General features: G+C 36.3%; 2 protein-coding genes and 1 long non-coding RNA gene across 4 annotated transcripts in view; 2 read left to right on the forward strand and 1 right to left on the reverse strand.

Moving 5' to 3' along the window:
• si:ch211-197n1.2 overlaps positions 1–17023 on the reverse strand; it is a 57731-nt gene extending 40708 nt beyond the window's left edge. The window contains exons 1-9 of one of the 2 annotated variants that reach the window (XM_087237019.1): positions 16514–17023; positions 15093–15187; positions 10311–10411; positions 10162–10239; positions 9911–10054; positions 6267–6404; positions 6010–6143; positions 4905–5047; positions 1322–1518 (exon numbers count right to left, since the gene is read on the reverse strand). In XM_087237019.1, coding sequence (XP_087093145.1) covers positions 1322–1518; positions 4905–5047; positions 6010–6143; positions 6267–6404; positions 9911–10054; positions 10162–10239; positions 10311–10411; positions 15093–15187; positions 16514–16820 — 1337 coding nt within the window. In that variant the 5' untranslated portion in view covers positions 16821–17023. Of the gene's footprint in view, positions 1–1321; positions 1519–4904; positions 5051–6009; positions 6144–6266; positions 6405–9910; positions 10055–10161; positions 10240–10310; positions 10412–15092; positions 15188–16513 lie in introns of both variants that reach the window. The other variant, XM_087237018.1, reaches the window with a different exon arrangement.
• Positions 6473–11478, forward strand: LOC147846781 (uncharacterized). Its single transcript, XR_015476491.1, has 3 exons — positions 6473–8442; positions 8497–8934; positions 9112–11478. It is a non-coding gene; the product is annotated as an uncharacterized LOC147846781 (long non-coding RNA).
• A 1779-nt stretch (positions 17024–18802) lies between the features above and the next one.
• On the forward strand, positions 18803–21136 carry slc25a4 (solute carrier family 25 member 4). Its single transcript, NM_214702.1, is given in 4 exon segments — positions 18803–18970; positions 19731–20217; positions 20298–20438; positions 20518–21136. Coding segments are annotated over 4 exon segments (897 nt in total). The 5' UTR covers positions 18803–18859; the 3' UTR covers positions 20676–21136.
• Positions 21137–23005: the final 1869 nt, after the last annotated feature.

A 23005-nucleotide genomic window follows, 5' to 3' on the forward strand; every position in this document is an offset into this window, starting at 1 on the left:
ATGAAAAGAACAAAGATTTGAAGTGTGTAAATCTGTGAATGTCTTCACAGTTGTATTTAATTTAAGCATTCCTGCTGAATAAATGTATTAATTTCTTTTAGAAAAATGAAAATAAATCATTTGCAAAATGCAATTATGATTATAGTAGTTTTCCATTTACCAGTTTTGTTTTATCGTTAAATCAGTTACACTGGCAAAATAATCCAAAATTTGACTAATACATTTGGCAAGTGTATATATTAATCCAGTTGAATATGGAATATTAATTCATATCCATAAATCTATGTGACTTAATAAAGGTCATTTGTTTTCACAAATTTCTATTTCTTCTACTTTTCAATTAGTATTTGGGCCCTGGCATTGATTTGCACTAGAATTTGTACCTTAATAAAGGCAAGTTTTACTGTTAACTTTTTAATTGTAACTTTAAAGAAGTAAAATGAAACCAATTTCTTCAATCAGTCAGAAAACTGTATTAAGTTAGTTAAGTTAGGTACTCCTTCCAATAAAATATAGTGACTCAAAATATGCTCACCCATTTGGCCGAGCAGCAGTGAAAGGGTTAAATTGATACAGTCATAAAGTTCATTCATTCATGTGGTTTGCCACAGCATAGTAAACCGCCAAATTATCCAGCATATGTTTTATAAAGCGGATGCCCTTCCAGCTACAACCCAGTACTGGGAAACATCCATACACACTCATTCTTATACACTACGGCCAATTTGGTTTATTCAATTTACCGCATGTCTTTGGACTGTGGGGGAAACCGGAGCACCCGAAGGAAACCCACGCAAACACGGGAAGAACATGCAAATTCTACACAGAAATGCCAACTGGTCCAGCCAGGACTCGAACCAGCGACCTTCTTGCTGTAAGGTGACAGTGTTAACCATTGAGTCAGCGTGTCGAACCAGTCATAAAGTATTTATGAGAAAAAAAATAACTTAAGGGAAGGACTGCAATATTAAAACAAAAAAAAATCCCTGCTGTCTTTTACAGCTCCAGATTTTGCAATAATGACTATTAATAACAATAAATAGAACACACACACAACAATTTTTGTGCTTGGTGAAACATCATGTCATAATCTGACTATGCTGTTTATGATGACATACTGCAAGTGTAAACAGGCAACTGTGACTAATGCCTTTGATTGGTCACTACATTCATAAACACCTCAGAAATGTGCGTGATCGCTTCTGATGTGTGCAAAATTAATTCTACTTTTCTGAACTGCAGGTGATTTAATCAAAACTGGAGGGATCAATAGTCCATATGAATAAATAAAATTAGGACATTGCTATGTTGTAAATCTGACCGGTGTTTTGGGTTGTAGATGATCTTGTGAGTAATGCCATCTGAGCTTCTGTCCTGGAAGGTCCGCAGGAAGTTCAAATACTGCACGCAACCTTTTTTAATCTTCAGACCACAGCGAGACAGAAACAGACCCAGCTGCTCTCTTTTCAGATGCAAATCAAACTTTCCCAACACCTGCAGAAAGTCCGCACCTCTCACCTGCAAACATGCCATTTTCATACATTAAAGGGTTGGTTAGCTTAAAAATGAAAATTGTTATTCCAATCCCCTGAGACTTTTGTTCATCTTCAGAATACACATTAAGATATTTTAGATGAAATCTGAGTGTTCTCTCATCCAGACAGAATTGGCCTTAGCTCCAAAAACTCTGTGAAAACATCAATGTGACATCAGTAGTAAAACATACTCATATTAAGCTCCAAGTAAAGCCAACAACTGAAAAATGACTTTGTTTGCCTATATCGTAAGCATCAGATTAAGGTGCATATTTTCTACAAACAGTATGGGGCTTGTGTGTTGTGATGCTGACTGTAATGGCAATATGCCACCCTCCCCATAGTAAATGCATACCCTGAGGAGAGAAGACATAGGGTGCACATTGTCATATATACAGTTCTTGTTTGGAACACAAAAGAGTTCATGGAGTTTTGTATGATTAACTACTGAAGTCACATGGGTTATTTGACAGATTGTTTGGTTCCTTTTCTGGACTTCTAAAGGTCCTGGAATCATTGCTGACAATGGAGGATGAGAGAGCTCTCTGATTTAATCTAAATACCTTAATTGACCCTTCATAAACCTTACACCACTTGTCTATCTCCGATAAACTTTCAATAGAGCTTCCCTATCAAATTGTGAAATCCCCAGAGAAATAGTGAATCATTTCATGGAGAAGTTACATACTGGTTTCAGATAGAAGCAGACACAAAGGTTTGCAATATGTATACAAGGGATATTTTGCCGACAGCTAGCTCTCTGCAACTCTCACATGGTTACCCACTGAAGCTAAGCAGGGCTGCACCCGGTCAGTACCTGGATGAGAGACCACATGGGAAAGCTAGGTTGCTGCTGGAAGTGGTGTTAGTGAGGCCAGAAGGGGGCACGCGGTCTGTGTGGGTCCCAACGTCTAAGTATAGTGAAGGGGACACTATACTGCTCAGTGAGTGCTGTCTTTCAGATGAGATGTTAAATCGAGGCCCTGACTCTTTGTGGTAATTAAAAATCTCAGGATGTATTTCGAAAAGAGTAGGGGTTTAATCCCAGCATCCTGGCCAAATTTGTCTACATTCCATCATAGCCTCCTAACCATCCTCATATCTCATTACTCATTACATCCACTAATTAGCTGGAGTGTGGTGTGCGGTCTGGCACAATATGGCTGCCGTCGCGTCATCCAGGTGGATGCTGCACACTGGTGGTGGATGAGGAGATTCCCCTCAATGTGTTAAGAGTCCAGAAATTGTATATAAATGTAAGGAATTCTTATATTTGGGGTGCAAGAGTAGCTCGAAATGGAAAAAAACAAGAAAAAAAGATTAAACCTATAGCATACAAATATAGTGAAATGAAAATCGAATCATATGAACGTAATTAAAATGTTACATATAGTTACTGATTCATTAATATACTCACAAACATACACAAATGGTGCTATCTCAAACAAGACAAAACTATCATACATCTATGAAATTATAAGAGACATTCCTTCATACATTCATTCATTTTCTTTTGCTAATTTGGGGCTGGGTCATGAAGGTAGCAGTCTTAGGAGGGTACCCTAGACTTATCTCTGCCTAGGCACTACCTCCAGCTCTGACAGGGGGATCCCAAGGGGTTCCCAGGCAAGCTTAGAGTCCTAGTCCCTTCAACGTGTCCTGGGTCTTCCTCAGGTCCCTACTTTGGGACAATCCTGGAACATCTCCCTAGGTAGGTGACCGCATTATTGCTGCCACTGCACCAATCTGCCTTTCAATCACAAGCCTCATTCACACTACGAGCGACTTGCAGCAACAAAGCGACAAGCTACCGTTCATTTCAACTGAGAGTGAGCGACTTCCGTCATCCTCTGTCTACACGAGCGACAGTGACCGTTAACGACTAGGTGGGAAGGTTTATGCAAATAAAGAGCGACTTTTTTGAGTGACAGCCAACAGGAGCACCAGTGGAGCTCACGTAATCTTCTCTCAGCTTGCTTAGAGGCTGGTAGTATGCTCCGTGCTGTAGACCTACACAGGCATGTGTTTGCAACAGTTCGCCACCCAGAGCGACAGGCAGCTACAAAGTCGCTGCTAGTCTGAATGAGACATTAGGGGGGAACTCTAGACTTCCCTCTCCCCAGACACTTCCTCCAGCTCCTCCTGTGGGGAACCCAAGATGTTCCCAGGCAAGCTAGAAGACATAGTCACTTCAGTATGTCCTGGTTTTTCTATAGTTCCCCACGTGGGATAACCCTGGAACATCTCCCTAGGTAGGCAACCGCATTACTGTTGCCACTGCACCAATCTGTCTTTCAATCTCACTTTCCATCCTTCTCTCACTCGTGAACAAAAGACCAAGATAATTGAACTCCTCCACCTAAGGACTGTGCTCCAACCTGGAGATGGCAAGAAACCTTTTTTCCAGTGGAGCACCATGGCCTCTGACTTATAATTGCTGATTTTCATCCCTGCCACATCAAACTCAGCAGCAAACTGTCCAACTGCATGCTAAAGGTCCATGTCCGATAAAGCTAACAGAACAACATCATCTGCAAATAGCAGAGATGACATCCTGTGATCCCTGAACCAGACACCCTCCGGCCCTAGGCTGCGGCTAGAAATTTTGTCCATGAACACAATCGGTGACAAAGGGCCATCTTGCCAGAATCCAACATGCACAAGGAACAAGTCTGACTTATTGTTGGCAATGCAAACCAAACTCCTGCTCCGTTCATACAGGGACCGGACAGCCCTTAACAGAGTGCATCTGACCCCATACTACCAGAGCAACCCAGTATGCAGTTTAAGTTAGCTCATCTCACCTTTCATCTTCCAAGTCCTCAGGTAGTTCACTGGAAATTTTGCCATGTTACATCTACATAAATTAAAGTTATGCTGGCTGTCCCAGTACAATAACAGAAAAGATTAGTTTACAAGTTGTAAATCTTTGCTTTTTAAGTAATTCGTCCAGCAGTAATGAGAGACAGCACTATTGATTGGCACACAAACATATCCACACAGTTCTCTAAGTTTTGGGAAAGGATGGAATTGTAAACTGCCCAGCCTTCCTGAACCGGCATTGCAAGTTCCATACAAGCACACCGTCATGTCAATCACCAGTTTTGTTCTATTATGATGCCTGTCAGACAAAATAGCAGAAAGTGATTGGGGCACAGAATATCAGCATTATGACTAGCTGGATCGCCTGTCTATCAAACTGCCAAAAAGGTCAATTTGTGTTGCAAAAATAAGCAAAAGTCTCAAGGATTGAAACAACATTAAGGTGAGTATATAATAACGGAGTTTTCATTTTTGGGTGACCTAACACTTCAATATGATTACCATTTTTCTGCCAGTTTGTTTGAGAGGTGTGACACTGTTTGCTACCTTTCCGGTGCTTTCAGGATCTAGTTTATCAAACTCTGCCTTCATCCTTTGAGCTCCATCCCTAAATCTGTCCTTCAGCCATGTTTCAATGGCGATGGATGTGTGACGCTCCTCTTCTGCTTTAGACAGTGTCCTTCCAGGAGCTGCTGGAAAAGACATGAAAGAATGTATTCAATGATCATGCAAAGTCTCTACAGACAGGTCTCATTTAATCTTTGGTTATAGGTTCCAATTATACCAAGCAAAGAGTTATTATTTTAGAAGATTTAAAGGGGGAAAGTTATTTTTTCAACCTTTACTTGTTTTGAGCATGTTTGAGTTTCTTCTTTTGAATGCAAAAGAAAATATAATAAAGAATGTTGGAAAAACATTGACTTACCTAACTCCCCTCCAACCCCCTAATTCCCCCCAAAAATTCATCAGCACATCTGTTTGTGGTCCACAGAAGAGAGGAACTGATAAAAGTTTAGAGCCACTTAAGTGTGAGCAAATGATGATCAACTTTTCATTTTTGGGTGAACTGCCCCTTTTAAGGAACAGGACCACAGCACCCTCTATAGGTTGACTGTTACATAACTACACATCATAAAGAGTGTATCCAAAAGCAGTTAAAAACACTTCCATGTACTTGCCTTGAAGACAACCAGCACTATTACACTTTACTGATTTGATCATCTCAATACAATAACATTTCAGATTCTGGTAACTTGTTGAGTGTGATACAAACTGTGCTACTGCAGAATTTATTTTCTAAACTGACAAACGAGGTAATAAAACAAGTCATGGCACTTTTACTACAGTGGATCTTGTGCAAATATTTAGTAACACTTTATTTTAATGGTCCATTTGAGTATTAGTAGACTGTCTGCTTAGTATCTGCTGATACTGCTTCTTCAACAGACTATTAACTGACTATAAGAAACTTTGCAAGTACATATCAACTTACACTAACCCTAACCCCAATTTAAAAGTCTACTTATTATCTAGTGAGAATAAAGTTGCAATGTAACTTAAATTCAAGAACCATCAAAATAAAGTGTAACCAAATATTTGATTAGCTAACAACTAACATCCAGCACTATAATTAGCTAACATATACCTTTACCTTTTGTGTCCTCCGCTTTAAAGGTATTTGAAGTATGGTAGTTGTTGTCATTTTTTGGTTCATTTCTTTTAATCAATCCCAATTCTTTCAGGAAAATAGTCTGTTTAACTGCTCCAAGTCCATCAGTATCTAGCCTGTTTTAAAAATATGAACCATTTCATTGTTTTTATAAAAACAAATCTATTTCAAAACACGTTTTATTAATGTGATGGTATACTTCACGATTCGATATGTAAATAAAACAAATAAAGACAAACCTTTTCCATAACTTATCAAAGTCAGTGTCTTTCAGGTGGAGTTTGAGCTTGTTGAGAACATTCCGGAACTCTGGGGCAGAAATCCAGCCTTCGGTGAGATTGTCTGACTTGCACAAAGTCTCAACGCTCTCCAGAAATCTAGTCAATGAAATCAAATCACAATCAGGCAATTAAAAGCTCTTTATTTTGTTTTTTGTTTTTATATTCAAATGTTTACAGTACACTTAAAACAGTAATATTAGGAAATGTTTTAATATTTATTAATACTGTGAAATATTTTAATAAGTGTAGTCATTTATTTCTGTAATAGTAAGGGTATAATTAAAAAAGTATTTTATCTTGCTCTCAGGAATAAATAAATGTATTATTACCAATGCTGCACAGTTTTTTTATTAAAAACTGTTCAATACTTTTCAGGACTCTCTGATGAATAAAAAATACAAGTAATATACACTACCTGAGAAAAGTCCTGTCGCACAAGTTTTAGGAGCAACAAATGATATATTGACGTCTATTTAATCCTTTGGCATTAAAAGTGGCTTATAGGAAAGGCCTCTAGATTACACATTTTATTTTACCAAAATAAAATATGACCAGGCCTTGACTTTTATTTAATAGGAACAGTAAGGTCTGACTTTGCTGAGAAAAAAAGTCTTGTCACTTAAGAAAAATAATGTAGAGTATAGAATATAAAGTCATGCTGCAGTGGAAAAAGAATTAATATTGTGTATGACTCCCATGATCTCTGCAATAACTCAAATAACTTATTATTAAAGTCATCTGGAATGGCAAAGAAAGCTTTCTTGCAGGACTTCCAGAGTTCATCAAGAGTCTTTGGATTCATCTCCAATGCCTCCTCCTTCATCTTACCCCAGACATGCTCAATAATGTTCATATCTGCTGACTGGGCTGGCTACTCCTGGAGCACATTGACCTTCTTTGCTTTCAGGAACTTTGATGTGGATGCTGAAGTATGAGAAGAAGCGCTATCCTGCTGAAGAATTGCCCTCTCCTGTGGTTTGTAATGTAATGGGCAGCACAAATGTCTTGATGCCTCAGACTGTTGATGTTGCCATCCATGCTGCAGATCTCTCACACTCCCCTGCACTGAATAAAACCCCAAACCATGATTTTCCTTTACCAAACATGCATCCATGCAGGTTCCAATACGTCTTCTGCAGTGTTGATGATTGGGATGCCGTTGAACAGAAGATTCATCAGAAAAATTTACCTTTTGCCACTTTTCCAAATGATCAACCAGAAGTCAAGTTATATTTGTCACTTTTGCAACTGGGATTGGTGACAAGACTTTTTAAAAAGAGTAAATCATAAATGTTCTATGTGCCCTGTTTCAATAAGTAATTAAATAAATAAATAACTAAATAAATCCATCCATTCCAAAATTTTAAAAAGGCATTTACAATTTTGACAATGGTACGATTAAACGTTTAAAATACTTACATATTGAAAATCGTATTATACATAATATAATACCTCAGTCAGATAGTCTACTTCTTTGTCTTTCCTACACACACACACACACACACACACACACGCATTGTCAGTAATACATGATTATCTTTTTTACTCTGTTCATTCATCTCTTTTGAACCCTTTTGGACCCATAAATCTGCTTTTTGCACACTTTTTTAATGTGTGCCACTTTTCTCTCATTTTCCTGTTGCTCTTTCATCTTTATCCCCCACTTGCTGTCTTTTTATTCAGTCTTTTTTTCCCTGTCTCTCATCCTATCTTCCCCATCTCTCACTTGGACACTCATAGTCAATGTGTCTGTAAGAAAGAGAGGGAAAATGTGTGAGATTAGTCACAGAGATTTCATTTTTTTTGCTCACGGCTGGAGTGTGTCTTGGTCTGACCAGGTCTTACGCAATCGCCACGACACACACACACCAACCGAACTTTCACACTCCCTCTACAACCTCATTGTATTGCACTGGTGTTTTAAACAGTTCGGGTACAATAGTAGCAGTGGTACAGAGATGGAGAAACAGAGGGGTCGCTAAGCTTCTTTGCTGATCATCCTTTTGCTTTCTGTCTTATTTGAGCACAAGATGCACTCTGAGCTGCTCTCTCACTCCCTGCTGGTGAACTTTGAGTGGTTCACATTCTCTTCCTGAATCGTCATCTCTCTAGAGTACTGTTTGTGAGTTAACTTGTACTTCAAAAAAGGCAAAATGTTGTTGTCTGGATCAAATTAAATTTACAAAAGTGATTTTATACACACAGAAAGCACACACTGTTAACATTTTTTTGTACATTATGCAGTATTAAACTGTAGTATGAACTTTATTTTATTATAGAATAGTTATGCTGTATGTTACTGTACTTTATGGTTGCATGATGAAAAATTTACAGTAAATATATACATAAAACTCAGTAAATACATATCTAGCAAGATAAATGAATGTAAATAAAGTATTTTTGCTAAAACTGATTTACAATAAGTTACTAGCAAATTGCTGCCAGTAAGTTACTGTAGATTCTAGTGAAGGTTTTTAACAGTGTATTCAATGCAAATGATTTTCATGTTTCAAATAATGTTTCATCATCATTCTATTTATTTATTTATTTATTTTAGAATAAGCGATCATACTAAACATTGTTGTCATATAAATGATTAAAATCATGACATGGCTAAGACAGAATGGTAAATGATGTAAAGTACATATGTTTATAAAAATTATTATAAAACATATTACTTATAAAACATACATTTATAAAATAATGAGTATTTGGGGTTTTGCTGTAATCCTTAGATTCTTTCATCATCAAATCAAATGAGTCTCAAAATATGCCTTTATACATTATTTTTTTCAAATACCAGCAGCAGCCTCTTGTTAGAGATAATGCAAATACATGCGTTCAATAAACAAGAAGGTAATTTACATATTATAGACAATGTATTAAGTAGTTCCAATCAAAAATAATCTAGAATTGAGTGACCTAAGGACAGTGAACTGCAGTGTTTGTTCATGACTGAGTCTCTAAAATGAATCGGACGTTTGGACAAATTAATTAAATGAGCAGTCGATTGTGGCATCTATGTAACAACATTATTGCTACTTCACGTTCATTATATGATCTGTTTTTGATTTCTACTTCCCGAGAAATAACATCATATTCAATATACACTATAAAAGAAATTAATTAGCTATTTAAATAAGCTGTAAATTAGCTGTTTTCTGTATTTTGTGATTCATGTTTTTATTTATCCCCATTTTTTTTGCTTTTGAATTTTATTATAAGACATTGATCTTTATTCTAACAACTTCTAACGTTGAAAAGTTCAAAAAAGTTACTTTTATTAACACTTTTAATAGTTTAAAGTGATTTATTGACTGGGTTTTTTGCTGCATATTACCTCTCTATATTATATCTGATACATTGTATTATTTCAAACTACTAAAATGACTATAAAAGTCACTTTGTTGAACTGTAGAGTGGAATTTTCAATATCAAAAGTTGACAGAGAACAAAGGTCCTATAATGCAATTCACAACTGTAAATAAATATAAAATTACCAGAAACTAATAAACATTTGTTTTTACAGTTTCCTCTCTAGTGAACTTGAGCATTCCCTCCAGCATGAATATTGTGGTGTGTCTTGACTGTGGAGATCTCACCTGCTGCGTGCTGGTCCTCTCAGCAGGGCCAGCGTCTGAGGAATTGTGAGCGGACCTGCAGGGTTACTTTTATTGGAGTCTGGGTCTTTCAGGGCACCATAAAACTCTTCAAAACTGATAAGCACTCTGTCATAGAGGTGTAGACTTCACAGACAAAGCAAGACAGGGGTTTTATTTAGATGGATCTGTGAATACTGAGAATTTGACAGTTAGATTGTATAAAAATATCATGTTTAGGATAACAAAGCTACCGGAACAGAAGATTTTTGATCTGCTTAGCTGTGACGGGCCGCCTCAGGAAATTTGTAAGGATCTCTAGTAAAACAGATCTAGGAAAAGAACAGACCACAAGAAAATGAAGAATGTTTGCTATAGTTAAGGTACAAAACAGTGTTTTTACCTGTTCGCCAGAGGCTTGCCATCGGGGTGGTTGTTCTTGAACAGGATTTTGAGAGCCAAAGCTCCTGTAGTTTGAATGTGCTCCTTCAACTCAACTTCCAGCTTTACAATAAATAAAAATAAAATTGGTATAATGGTAAAATAAGTTTACAAAACAAAACAGAAAAAAAAACATTAAGACTTGCAATGATGAGAGTAAATAATATTTTACTATTTTTCAAGACACTTCTATACAGCTTAAAGTGACATTTAAAGGCTTAACTAAGATAATTAGTTTAACTAGGCAGGTTAGGGTTATTATGCAAGTTATTGTATAACGATGGTTTGTTCTGTAGACTATTGAGGAAAAAAAATAGCCTAAAGGGGCTAATAACTTTGTCCTAAAAATGGTGTTTAAAAAATTAAAAACTGCTTTTATTCTAGTCAAAAAAAAAAAAAAAAAGACTTTCTCCAGAAGAAAAAAATTATTATCAGACATACTGTGAAAACTTCTTTTCTCTGTTAAACATCATTAGGGAAAAAAAGTAAGAGTAAAAATATTCAAAGGGGGGCTAATAATTCTGACTTCAACTATAAATTATGTTAAATGTAAATGCTTCAAAACAAAATACACAAAAATACAATATTTGTGTTCCTATTAATGGAATAGTTTACACAAAAATGAACCTGAGTCAGATGTAAATGATTTTCTTCTTTAAGATGTACACGTGCCTACGGAAATTAAGCGGTTTTAATGAGATAATTATTTAAGACTTTATAACCTTTTGTCACTAGTTTTCAGCAACTGTCATGAGAGTAAGATTATGACTAGTGACAGATATAATGGAAGCTTGATTCTAAATCTAAATACGAATCGAATATTGAGACAAATGCACTGAAATGTTTTAAGATCAGTCAGTGCAAGTTTGATAGATGACTTTAATGATAAATGGATGTGCTTTTTGGAGCTCGAGCACCATTCATGCTATTGCAAAGCACAGTACGAATATCAGAACTGTATTAATCCGAATAGCTAGAATGTGTGGAAACTATTGGAAAAATTATATTTTTTAGTGAATTGAAAGATCAAATGTCCTGTAATCATTGCTGCTTTTATATTACATCTTCAATTTTAGTTATTTTTCTGTACGTCATACATTCATTAATTCATTCATTTGCTTTTTGGCTTAGTCCCTTTATTAATCTGGGGTTGCCACAGCGGAATGAACCTCCAACTTATCCAGCATATGTTTTACGCAGCGGATGCCTTTACAGCAGCCAAAAAATGTACATCATACACATTACACATTAAATATCATAAACAAAGAACTGATTCAGGGGTTCATGATTCCAATGAACCCTACTTATTAGTCTTCACACTTCTGTTTGATTCTTATTAGTCAATTAAAATCCAAACAAATGACTGAACAGATTAACAAACAATTTCCTTTTAGAGAATCAGAAATTGTTTCCTATTTTCCACTTCCATATCAAATGACTTTAATGAGCCGGTTGTTTAATGAATCAAATGACAAACAAATGACTCTTTGTTGCAGACTTTCTGCTTTCTCTGCAATCAAACAGATGAAAAGGGAAAGCTCACCCAAAAATTAATATTTAGTCAATGTTTATTAACCCTTGTGTGATTTCAAACCTCTGATTCTGTTGAACACAAATGAAGATATTTCGAAGAAAGCTGAAAACCGGCATTGACTTCCATAGTATAGGAAAAACAAATACTATGGAAATCAAAGGTTACAGGTTTTTAGCATTCTTTAAAATATCTTCAACAGACAGTCAAATAGGTTTTAAACAAATAACGGGTAAGTAAATGATGAAAAAAATGTTTAGTTTTGGGTGAACAATCTCTTTAATGCCAATAAACTCTTGTAATATCTGAGATTTTATCTGCATGCAGAATTTAAGCAGCGTGCAGATTCATTTCCAAACTGCTCTAACGGAAAGATTTTAAGCGCTGAATGTATTAAATATGATGAGTGACAGCATTTCGAGCTTCTTTTGTGAGCGGGCTGGAATGGAGGGGTTGTGTGTTTATCCATATACCCATTCTGACTCTTGTGAGGGGTGTGTGAGCGCGAGTGTGTGAGCGCGAGTGTGTGTCTGTACCCCCACTGTGTGACTAAGGCAGCTCTCGTGACCAGGCGGAGTCGAGGGGCCTGTGCGCCGGGTTCAGTCGGACCCCAGGGATAAGACTGGCAGGGTTAATCACACACAGCACCCCCTCCAGTAGACAGACACCTGCAGATTTGCTGGACTTTGGCTCTCTCACACACACCCATTTGCACATGCGCTCCCTCCTTCTCTTCCTCTTTATCTCTCGTTGCTAATATCTCTTCTGGGTTTTACATTGGTGTTAAGCGCTGAGCTGCAGCTGAGATTTTATCAGTTCTTGTGTTTTATTGTACATAGCTGGCTCTCTCAATGGGATAATGCCAGGCTTTGATGTCAAAAGGAGGAACGCAGGCCAGCAGTCCTGTCATTGAGAGGAAAGCACTCGGGGATACTTGAGAATATGCCTGTGTAAATGCACAGCACTCAGAATGATGCCCTGTGGAATCAGACTTTGCATGCAGACTTGTGCACAGTGGCTCTAAAACATCAAATGTGTTTTAATAACTGTGTGTATTAATATTATGATTAACTGTGTTATTAAAAATAATTTAAAATTTAAAATAATATAATCAATAAAATAATTGAATTTATATCATTTTTTTGGTTTGAAGTGGATGTATGAAGTCAAATTCAACTTCAAAAGTTCAAACAAGTTTCCAGAATGTATAGTTAATATGCAAGACTTTTCGTAACAGTGTTTTAGACATAGTTTGAAATGGAAATTGCACTCATTAGTTTCTGCACTGAAAAAAAGCTTTTATTCATCCAATCAAAAAGTTTTAGGGAAATGATTCTGTTGTTAAAAAGGAATTACAAAGGAATTTTTAATAAAATATTTTTGTCTCTTTTTCTTGTCAATAAACAATTGGATTTGTACTGTTTAGAGGTGGTATTAACTGAACATCTGCTCGAGCAGGCCCGGATTGGCTAATCGGGAGGACCGGGAGAATTCCCGGTGGGCCGGTCCGTTTTTTGACCGCGAGGGCCAGTGTCCCTAGCTGCAGAATCTGTTGCTCTCAGCAGTCACACTTTTTAAATTTATTTATTTACTTGACCACAGCCTTTTTATTCATTATTTTACCGCAACTCTTCTCAGTTGTGTCTCTTTTCTGAACACAGCTATTGTGGTCCAGCGGTTAGCACGTTAGATTAAGACACCACTGACCCGGGTTCGATCCTCGTTAGAGTAACTTATTGTTTTCATTTTTATTGTTAAGACATATAATACTGTTAGGGTTGTTGAACATTTAAAGTTCTAAAGCAGCTGTTTTCTCAAAAAAAGACGTGATATTGTAATTAGAAACTGATTTGGAAATGACCTTATTTTAATATAGTCAGTCGTGAACTGAGGTGGGCCGGTCTGAGGCTTGAAACTCCAGGGCTGAAAAGGTGTCCCACTCCGGCCCTGTTCTCGAGTGTGATATGTTTTGCATACTAATGAAGCCTTTTTGCAAAAGTAGACAAATGCTTGTCTAAAATTAACTTGAGCTTTGCCTCGAAACTTCATGTGAGGACAGAATTTGCAAGTCTTGTGCTTTTTAATGTGCAGAGAATTTGTAGAAAAAGAGGACGTATGTATGGGTGCGGCCAACGGAGGACTGAGAATGAGTCAGGTGACGAATTTTACTAAACTACACCTGTTAATATCAGCTGCCTATACAAGTTGAAGTCAGGAAATGAAAACTGTTGCACACCTCCTGAATGTAACTTTTGCATTGCATTGAGGATACCAGAATTCTGTAAATCTAATTATTTATTCGTATCCAATAAATTGCTAATATGTTAAACCTAGAAGAAAAACCTCTCCTGACCTTATTGAACACGGTTGGAATTAATTAAATATTCCAACAGTTCACATCTAAATTTGATCACTTGACCCAATGAAAAATAAATAATTTGCCTTAAACAATATTTTCTATCTCCATGAGAACAATTTTATCTAACCTGGTACAAAGCATATTTGTCTTGTTAAAGAAAGTCAATAAATTCAAATTCTCTTTTTGTTTTAAACAAGAAGATATAGCTTTAAGCAAAACAGCAACTCCCATAAAATGTTCATTCATCCATATAAAAAATAGGGTAATAGTTTTGCGTCTAAATTTGTTCACTTTATTTTTTTATTTTTTGTCTATTAAAGTACAAAGCAAATTGTAATAATTGCTGTACGTGGGCAACTGAAGCTAGGAGAACACTTGTGTCCTACACCGCACAACCCTGAGTGTCTCTGTTGTCAGCAATCTAGCAGAATAAGCAGGTAGGAGACAGCACTATCTGTTAACCTTTTTATTTTGAGCTCAGAACATGAACAACCCTTAACAGGACCATACCACCGAGGTGCTTCCTTTACACACTACCCTTGTTGATGGTGATGGCCAATATTTTGGAAATAAATTAAATATTGGGCTTAAATCACAAACAAAAAAAAAACTAATTATTTGTTATAATACAGATTTGTTTTCAGCGTATTATTATAATTTAAAATGACAAATGTCATTTGCAAATGTCAGGCATTACATCAGTTGTCAATGTCACATAATGCTTTAGTAATCTGATTTAGTGCTCAGTTATTATTGGAGTATTTAAATCCATTTTAAATAAATGTTTAATTTTAAATCCATAACACTTTTAAAATATAGTTATCAAGATATCATGAGTTAAATGTGTGCACTACCTGATCAGTCTGATCTGTCTTCCATGGCCCAATGCTGGAGTATGTTGAAAGGGAAGCTCTGCTTATAGAGCGATTCTCTGAAGCTGCCCTGTGACCTGTATCAAACAAATTTAGTTTACCATTAAATACTGCATTTAAAGGTATAGATTACCCCAAAAATAAAAACATCCTCACCATTACAAGCTGCTTTGGCACAATCTACATTGTAGCACTATATAAATAAAGATGAATTGAATTGAATTATTCACAATCAAGTGGTTTTAAAATTGGGGTGAAAGCTGGCATGCAAATATTTATATTATTCAATATTCTTTTTTATTAATTATTTTTGTGTTTAAGCCTTTGTGTTTAACAGAAGAAAGAAACCCAAACAGGTTTGGAAGTGGAGGATGAGTAGACAATTACTTCATTTTCATATTTGGGTGGACGATCACATATTTTTAAGACTTGATAGTTTTCATGAAATCATTACAATGCAAATATAATATAAATACCCGTACACGTTTCAGATACTGCTTTTATTAATGTAGTATTTATAGAATGAGTTTTTTTTACCACTATCACAGAGTGATTGGCTGACTACTAGACAATTCATCGCATGAGAAGACAGCGCCCTCGAGTGGACAAACAAGTGAATAATGATGAATAATAACGAACTTATTCTAATTACAAATATAGCTTAACAGCAAGAATCTGTGAACCTAGGGGATGATTCTCATGACCTTTGGTTCTGCTCGGAGCTGGTTCCTTTACAGCAGGGGTGCTTAACCCTGTTCCTGGGGATCTGTATAGTTTAGCTCCAACCCTGATCAAACACACCTGAATCAATTAATTAGAACCTGAACAGCACATGATAATTACAGGCAAGTGTTTGATATGGGTTGCACCGTGAAACCTGCAGAGGTCTCCAGGAACAGGGTTGGTCACCCCTGCTTTAAAGGCTCTCGAAAAGATATATTTTTTATTAAACATTCGCACATTAAATGAGTTGTTAAATTAGAAATGCAAAAAATATAAAATTGTATTTAATAGTAAAATAAAAACTAAAATTAATTATGACAATAAAAGTAATTAGAATGATGTAAATGTATCTGTTAAAAATAATGGTTCTATACAAAATATTTAAGATTCCCAGCCATTCTTATTATGTCAGATGGTTAAACATGAAGACATGATCTACAAGCGGGCCGCGCGACAGCTCATAATGCAATGTTAATGGAGCATGTGGCGCAAAATATTTCACACTCAGCAATTTATAATCCTCTAGACGCTGTTTCAGGTGCTAAAATAATGATTTACAGGCAGACCTCATAAATTCACAAAGCATATCCCTTACATTATCACCAGCTGTAGGCGGTGCAGAAGTGCCCTTCATTGTTACTGACGACTCGAGCAACATAAATGTAAGGCTAGAGACTCACTGAACGCAGGTAGTTTGGCTTTATCATGGATGTCCTCTTCGCCCTCGGGAATCAGCTCTGGAACATCTAATCCTCTTTTTCCCTTCTCCACCACAGAACTTATATCACTTCTGCTGCTCTGACTGCGAAATGCAGAGTCCAGGCTCTCCGTGTCTGGAGACCGAGCTCTGGCTCCTTTCTGAGGGATCCAGCATCTCTGATCTCTGCAGTCTGTGGAATAACCCCGGAGAGAGATGAGATCTGGATCTCCAAGTCTTGATGAAGGGTGTTGGATGGCCGGGAGCCGTATAGAAAAAACAGTGGACATCCTGAATGAAACGTTTTAAGTTTTAAGGACTCTGTCAAGCTCTTTTCCAAAGTGCGTCACGCACTAAGAAAACAGGTTACATTAAATTACGCATCGAACTTTATAAAAGACGAAATGTCAGTCTGTCTTTTCAATACTGAAAAACTTTAATGAGAGGGAATAACTGACTGTTGGGGTAGGTACAAAGGAGAAGCCAAGTTGCTCATAGCAACAACAAGCGCTTGCGCCTGGAGTGGCAGGTTGCACGCGCAAATCATAAAAGGCGCGTGATGTTCGTGCACGAGACCAAGAGCGCGCGTTTGGTAAGTGTATCAGACAGTGTATTGTGATAACTTTGATGACGAAGAGTGAATCTTAATCTTGAATCTCAATAGTGAATCTTAATCTCAAATGTTTTAAAAAGGTTTTACTTTTTAAATAAAGAATAATAATTTCTCAATGATGTCGACAAATGCATGAGGCTAGTCATATAGGCCTATGTCCCTAAAATAAAACACACTCGTTTGCGACGCAAAGCGATTAAATCCAAACTTTAGTACTCACAGCAAATAGGAGATTTTGCTTTGTTCATTATTCATAACATTTATGGAAATGTTTATTCATTTGAAGACTTTATAGTTCTTTAGATTATTAAAATGTTTTTTCCACAATTATTTCAAGAATAGGTTAATTTAGGGAAACATAATGGCCCTTCTTTGGCAACAAACGTCCACTTGGAACATTTACGTTTGACATTATATTTGGCATGTAGATTATATTAATTTCTGAGTGATATTTCAGCTTCAAGGAAGGGAGAAATTCAGTAAAACAGCATTTGCTTTAGGAAATTTGATCTTAAGTGTGATTAGTGTTGGGAAATTCATTGTGTTGTAAAGAAGTTTTTCCTGCTTTGTTTTTAGAAACATTCAAAACTTCAGGGCTGCAGTGTAGCCAGGCAACAAACCTAACTTTGACTGAGGGAGAGAAATGAAATGGAGAGGTGGTTTCGGTTATCTAAAGCTAGTCTAAATGCGCAGGCGTCTGCGGTAGGAACGCACACTGCAACACATTACAAAATTAAACAGGTTCGAAAACACTTAAGATAACCGTGACCACGCAACCAATTACCAGATAAACGATTTTGTAGCTATCAGGCAGAATTATTTATCAAAGCAATTAAAAATATTAATACTGTCTTAATAAATTTGTATTCATAAAAATGCTATTACCACTATCAGTTTTTGCACATATAATTTTCAAAGACCTTCTGCATAGCACCTGAACGAATTATTTGGCTATATCTTACATTTTAGGGCTACTGACTTTTAAATATCTTATCTTACTTCATATAAACATAAACCAATAAAAAACCGTACAATTAAAATTTACTTTCAATGAAATAAACCAACAAACAAAAAATATCATTAACACAATCAATTAAAACCGAATAAAAAAAATGGAGAAAATAGTATTAAAGATGTTGGCTGAATTACTTTTTTGACCTATATTATTTACGAACACTCATCATTTTTACACTGAATGAATGAATAAAATTAATATACAAATTATTCATAACTATGCATCATAAATCTGGGCTTTATCAAATCGAATTTGGGTAAAAAATGCAACAATTCGGTACTGGTGTGGTGCAATAATCTAATTTGTCATTTTACTTTTTAATTCATTTCATATTCCTGTAAAAATTCTGTTACAATAACACGGATTATTGTATATATGAACCCGTTTGTCCAGTACTAAATAATTCGACAGCTTTTTAGTAAACAAATAAAATGTATATAAAATGTGTCCTTTAAACGTCCCCAGATCCTTGACCCAGGACATTAATGAACTTGCGCAAGACACTTGGCCCATGACCCGGGATATTTATTCAGCTTCGAGTTTGGGTTCGGTCCCTCGTGGATCAATCACCCGCTCCTCTCGCGATAATGACCCTGGATATATTAGGAGCAAACACGAGCACTCGTCCATTTGAAGGGTCGTCGCAGGGATTCATATAGGGTCCTAAGGTGGTGAGATTGTCTTCCAGGAGATAGGACATCATGTCTGACGCAGCGATCAGCTTCTTGAAGGATTTCTTGGCCGGTGGTGTGGCCGCTGCCATTTCCAAGACAGCAGTTGCCCCCATTGAGAGAGTCAAGCTGTTACTGCAGGTAGGTTTTAAAATCTGCATACATAAGATTAGAATCGAATAATCGCTGCATGTGAATCACGGTTGCATATATTAGTGAGGTAGTGCCTTGAATTAAAGTGCACTGAAAATTAGTTTACTAGTTCTCAGTTTGAAACAATTCAGTAAATTTTGAACTAATTGATCAAGAGGAGTAGGCGAATAAAGGTAAAGGTTTAACTAAAAAGGCATACAAATTATGACGCTGTCCATGGTGCTACTTTATAAAACCTTACTAAGAAATGGCAAAAAGGTAATTCAGAGTACAGAACAATGTTAATTAAATTAATGTTTGATTAATGTTACTTGGTAATTTAAACTCCGCTTTTTAATTTTTATTGTGGTTTTTATGATTTTTGCGGAAAGTTTAAACACATAAATTTGACCTTGCCTACTTCCATCACTCTTTCCATCAGTGCCAGAGTTTAGAAAGGCCAATCATGTGTGTAAAGACCGTGCCTGTGAGGAGCAGTGATATTTGGTGCAAGTTTAAAGTTAAAAATAGTCTTGAGACTGCAACCCAATCCTTAAACCCTGTGCGCAAGTGAGGCATGATGCCAAGTGCAACTTGTGCACGAGGTCAGGCTGATCCCTAAGTGTAAAGAAACCAAAATGTGAACTCTTCCATTTGTACTTTTAATCAAACCCAGCCTTTGGGGTTTCTCATACATGACAAAATATGACCACGATGACCCAAAGTGCTCCATCTTCCACTAACAAATCCGAACTGTGCTGCTTTACAGGTCCAACATGCCAGCAAACAGATCACGGCCGATATGCAGTACAAAGGCATCATTGACTGCGTAGTAAGAATTCCCAAAGAGCAGGGATTCCTGTCGTTCTGGAGAGGCAATCTTGCCAACGTCATCAGATACTTCCCAACACAAGCCCTCAACTTTGCCTTCAAAGACAAGTACAAGAAGATCTTCCTCGGAGGAGTGGACAAGAATACCCAGTTCTGGCGTTACTTTGCCGGTAATCTGGCCTCTGGCGGTGCTGCAGGTGCGACCTCTCTGTGCTTCGTCTACCCTCTTGACTTCGCCAGAACAAGACTTGCTGCTGATATCGGCAAAGGTGCAGCCGAGAGAGAGTTCACCGGTCTCGGAAACTGTGTTGCCAAGATCTTCAAGTCTGATGGTCTTAGGGGTCTCTACCTTGGCTTCAATGTGTCAGTCCAGGGCATTATCATCTACAGAGCTGCTTACTTCGGTATCTATGATACAGCTAAAGGTAAGCAACTACTCACAAAAGTCTCTTGTGGATAAAAACAATTTTCTCGTCAATGACAATTGGTGAACTCTATCATTTAGGTATGTTGCCGGATCCCAAGCACACACACATTGTTGTCAGTTGGATGATCGCCCAGACTGTCACAGCCGTTGCTGGTATCATTTCATATCCCTTCGACACTGTCAGACGTCGTATGATGATGCAGTCCGGACGCAAAGGAGGTAGGCCAAATTTTTGTTCAAATTTTACAACTTACTGCTTTGATGATCAGTCTAACGCCTGTATTTTTCTTTCAAAAAGCTGACATTATGTACAAGGGCACAATCGACTGTTGGAAAAAGATCGCCAAAGATGAGGGTGGTAAAGCTTTCTTCAAGGGCGCCTTGTCCAATGTGATCAGAGGTGCGGGAGGCGCTTTTGTGCTGGTCCTGTATGATGAGATCAAGAAGTACACATAAACATTCTCCATCCATCATGTCCATCCCCACCAAAGGAAACCCTGAGCGCTGTGTATGTCTTAATTGTGTAGAATGTTTAACAACCAAGGGAAGTGTACTTAGCCAAGCTGGCCCAGGGGTGGATGGTGATCATGTGATCGTGGGTGGTCACTGCATCCTCCACCCCAACACTTGTAAATATATTGAAGTTTACCTGCTACTGCCCTTCAATTTAAGTCGACTTTCGGTCTGGTTAGATTGAAAGTCATGGTTTATTTTTTTCTCATTTATTTATTTGAATTTCAATTGATTTCCTCATAAATCTTGAGGGTCTACATGTTCTACAGTGGCTCTTCTCTTCTAGTTAGCTGAACACATTTTGTCCCAGACTGAAGCAAGTGACCGTACACTGGAAAGCTGAATGTTTTTGTGGTGTATTCCACTTCATGTGTTCTTTTAATAACAATAAAGCTGAAAATACACATTTTGTGAACTTGCTTCTTTTTGTGATACTATGATACTTTTAACTGCCAGATTATATATTTATTAATAATCAGAAATCAGAAGGTTGTCTCAGAACAGTAATGGTAGTAGACTTATATTTACTTTAGAATTTAATTCACTAAAACATTTTAGTTAATAGAATCTATAACAAATAACTGTAAAACGCATAGTTCCTATACTACATGAACATTTACAGTAAAGCTTAAGAGTACAAGAATCTATGGAACAGAAAAGATTTTTTGAGTGCCAAATGAACAAATCCAAATATTCAGTATGATAAAGTAACAATTAACAAAGACTATAGTTGCATTAAAAATCCAATTGACTTTTTAGAAGAATATTAAATTAAAAACAGTTCATTCAAATTGTAAAGTCATCGTCTTTTCTGCATTTCTAATCAAATAAATGCAGCCTCTGTGTGTACATAAATATTATAATTATAATATAAAAGTATTTTATGAAAAGTAAAAAGTAAATAAAGGTACTTTACGTTGAATACATATTATAAAATAATCTGCAATATATATATATATATATATATATATATATATATATATATATATATACACATACATACATACATACATACATAGATACATACATACATACATACATACATGCATACATGCATACATGCATACATACATGCATGCATACATACATACATACATACATACATACATACATACATACATACATAGATACATACATACATACATACATACATGCATACATGCATACATACATGCATGCATACATACATACATACATACATACATACATACATACATACATATACATACAGTTAAAGTCAGAACCTTTTTAAATATTTACCAAATGATGTTTAAACAAGCAAGGAAATGTTCACAGTATGTCTGATAATATTTTTTCTTCTGTAGAAATTCTTATTGTTTTATTTCGGCTAGAATAAAAGCTTTTTATTTATTTTTTTTTTAAAAAACACTTTAAAGACAAAATTATTAACCCATTTAAGCTATATTTTTTCGATAGTCTACAGAACGTTTAATAATTAAATAATTTGTCAAATTATCCTAACTTGCCTAATTAACCTAATTAAGCCTTTAAATGTCACTTTAAACTGTATAGAAGTGTCTTAGAAAATACTATTTTACTAGATTTTTTTTAGTCATGAGGGCCAAGATAAAATGATCTTTTATTAGAAATGAGGTATTAAAACTATTAGGTTTAGAAATGTGTTGAAAAAAATCTTCTCCATTAAACAAAATTTGGGGAAAAAATGTACAGGGGGGCTAATAATTCTGACTTAAACTGTATATATACACATTTCATATTAGTTAACAACATTAAAAAAGGAAATAAGTCGTATACACTAGTTAAAGCAATGTCAGCTGAGTTTTACTACCACAACAAAGTCTATGGTGCCAGGCTCTGTGCTTGTTTGATAACCTTATTAGTCTAGCTAGCATGTGTCGACAAGTGTCAGTCAACCTTTTCAAAAGCAGTTTAAGAGTGACAGGCAAATTACTGGCATCGTTACATAGTAACCGGCGGGACATTGTCTGAGCATGCTTGTCACTTAACGTCAGCATGCCAGTTATTCAAGTGTCACACATCTGAGTCAAAGGGGTATATGAACTTTTAATTTCAGCCAGCCAGCCTCAGGGTTTCCAGTGAACCGTCTTTCCATTATAAAATTGTCACTTATAAGGTCTGATTTCCTTTAAAATCAGTGATCTTCCCAGACTAATAGATATTTAATATAAAGTGGGTCTCAGACCAGACAAGAAGCACTGGATTAAATTCCATTTCCCTCAGTCATGTCTTTAAAATATGAAAAATGTATTTTATCCCAGTATTTTCAATGG

This window comes from Danio rerio, chromosome 1 (assembly GCF_052040795.2).
Source record: "Danio rerio strain M-AB ecotype USA chromosome 1, GRCz13ab, whole genome shotgun sequence".
Lineage (NCBI taxonomy): Eukaryota > Metazoa > Chordata > Actinopteri > Cypriniformes > Danionidae > Danio > Danio rerio.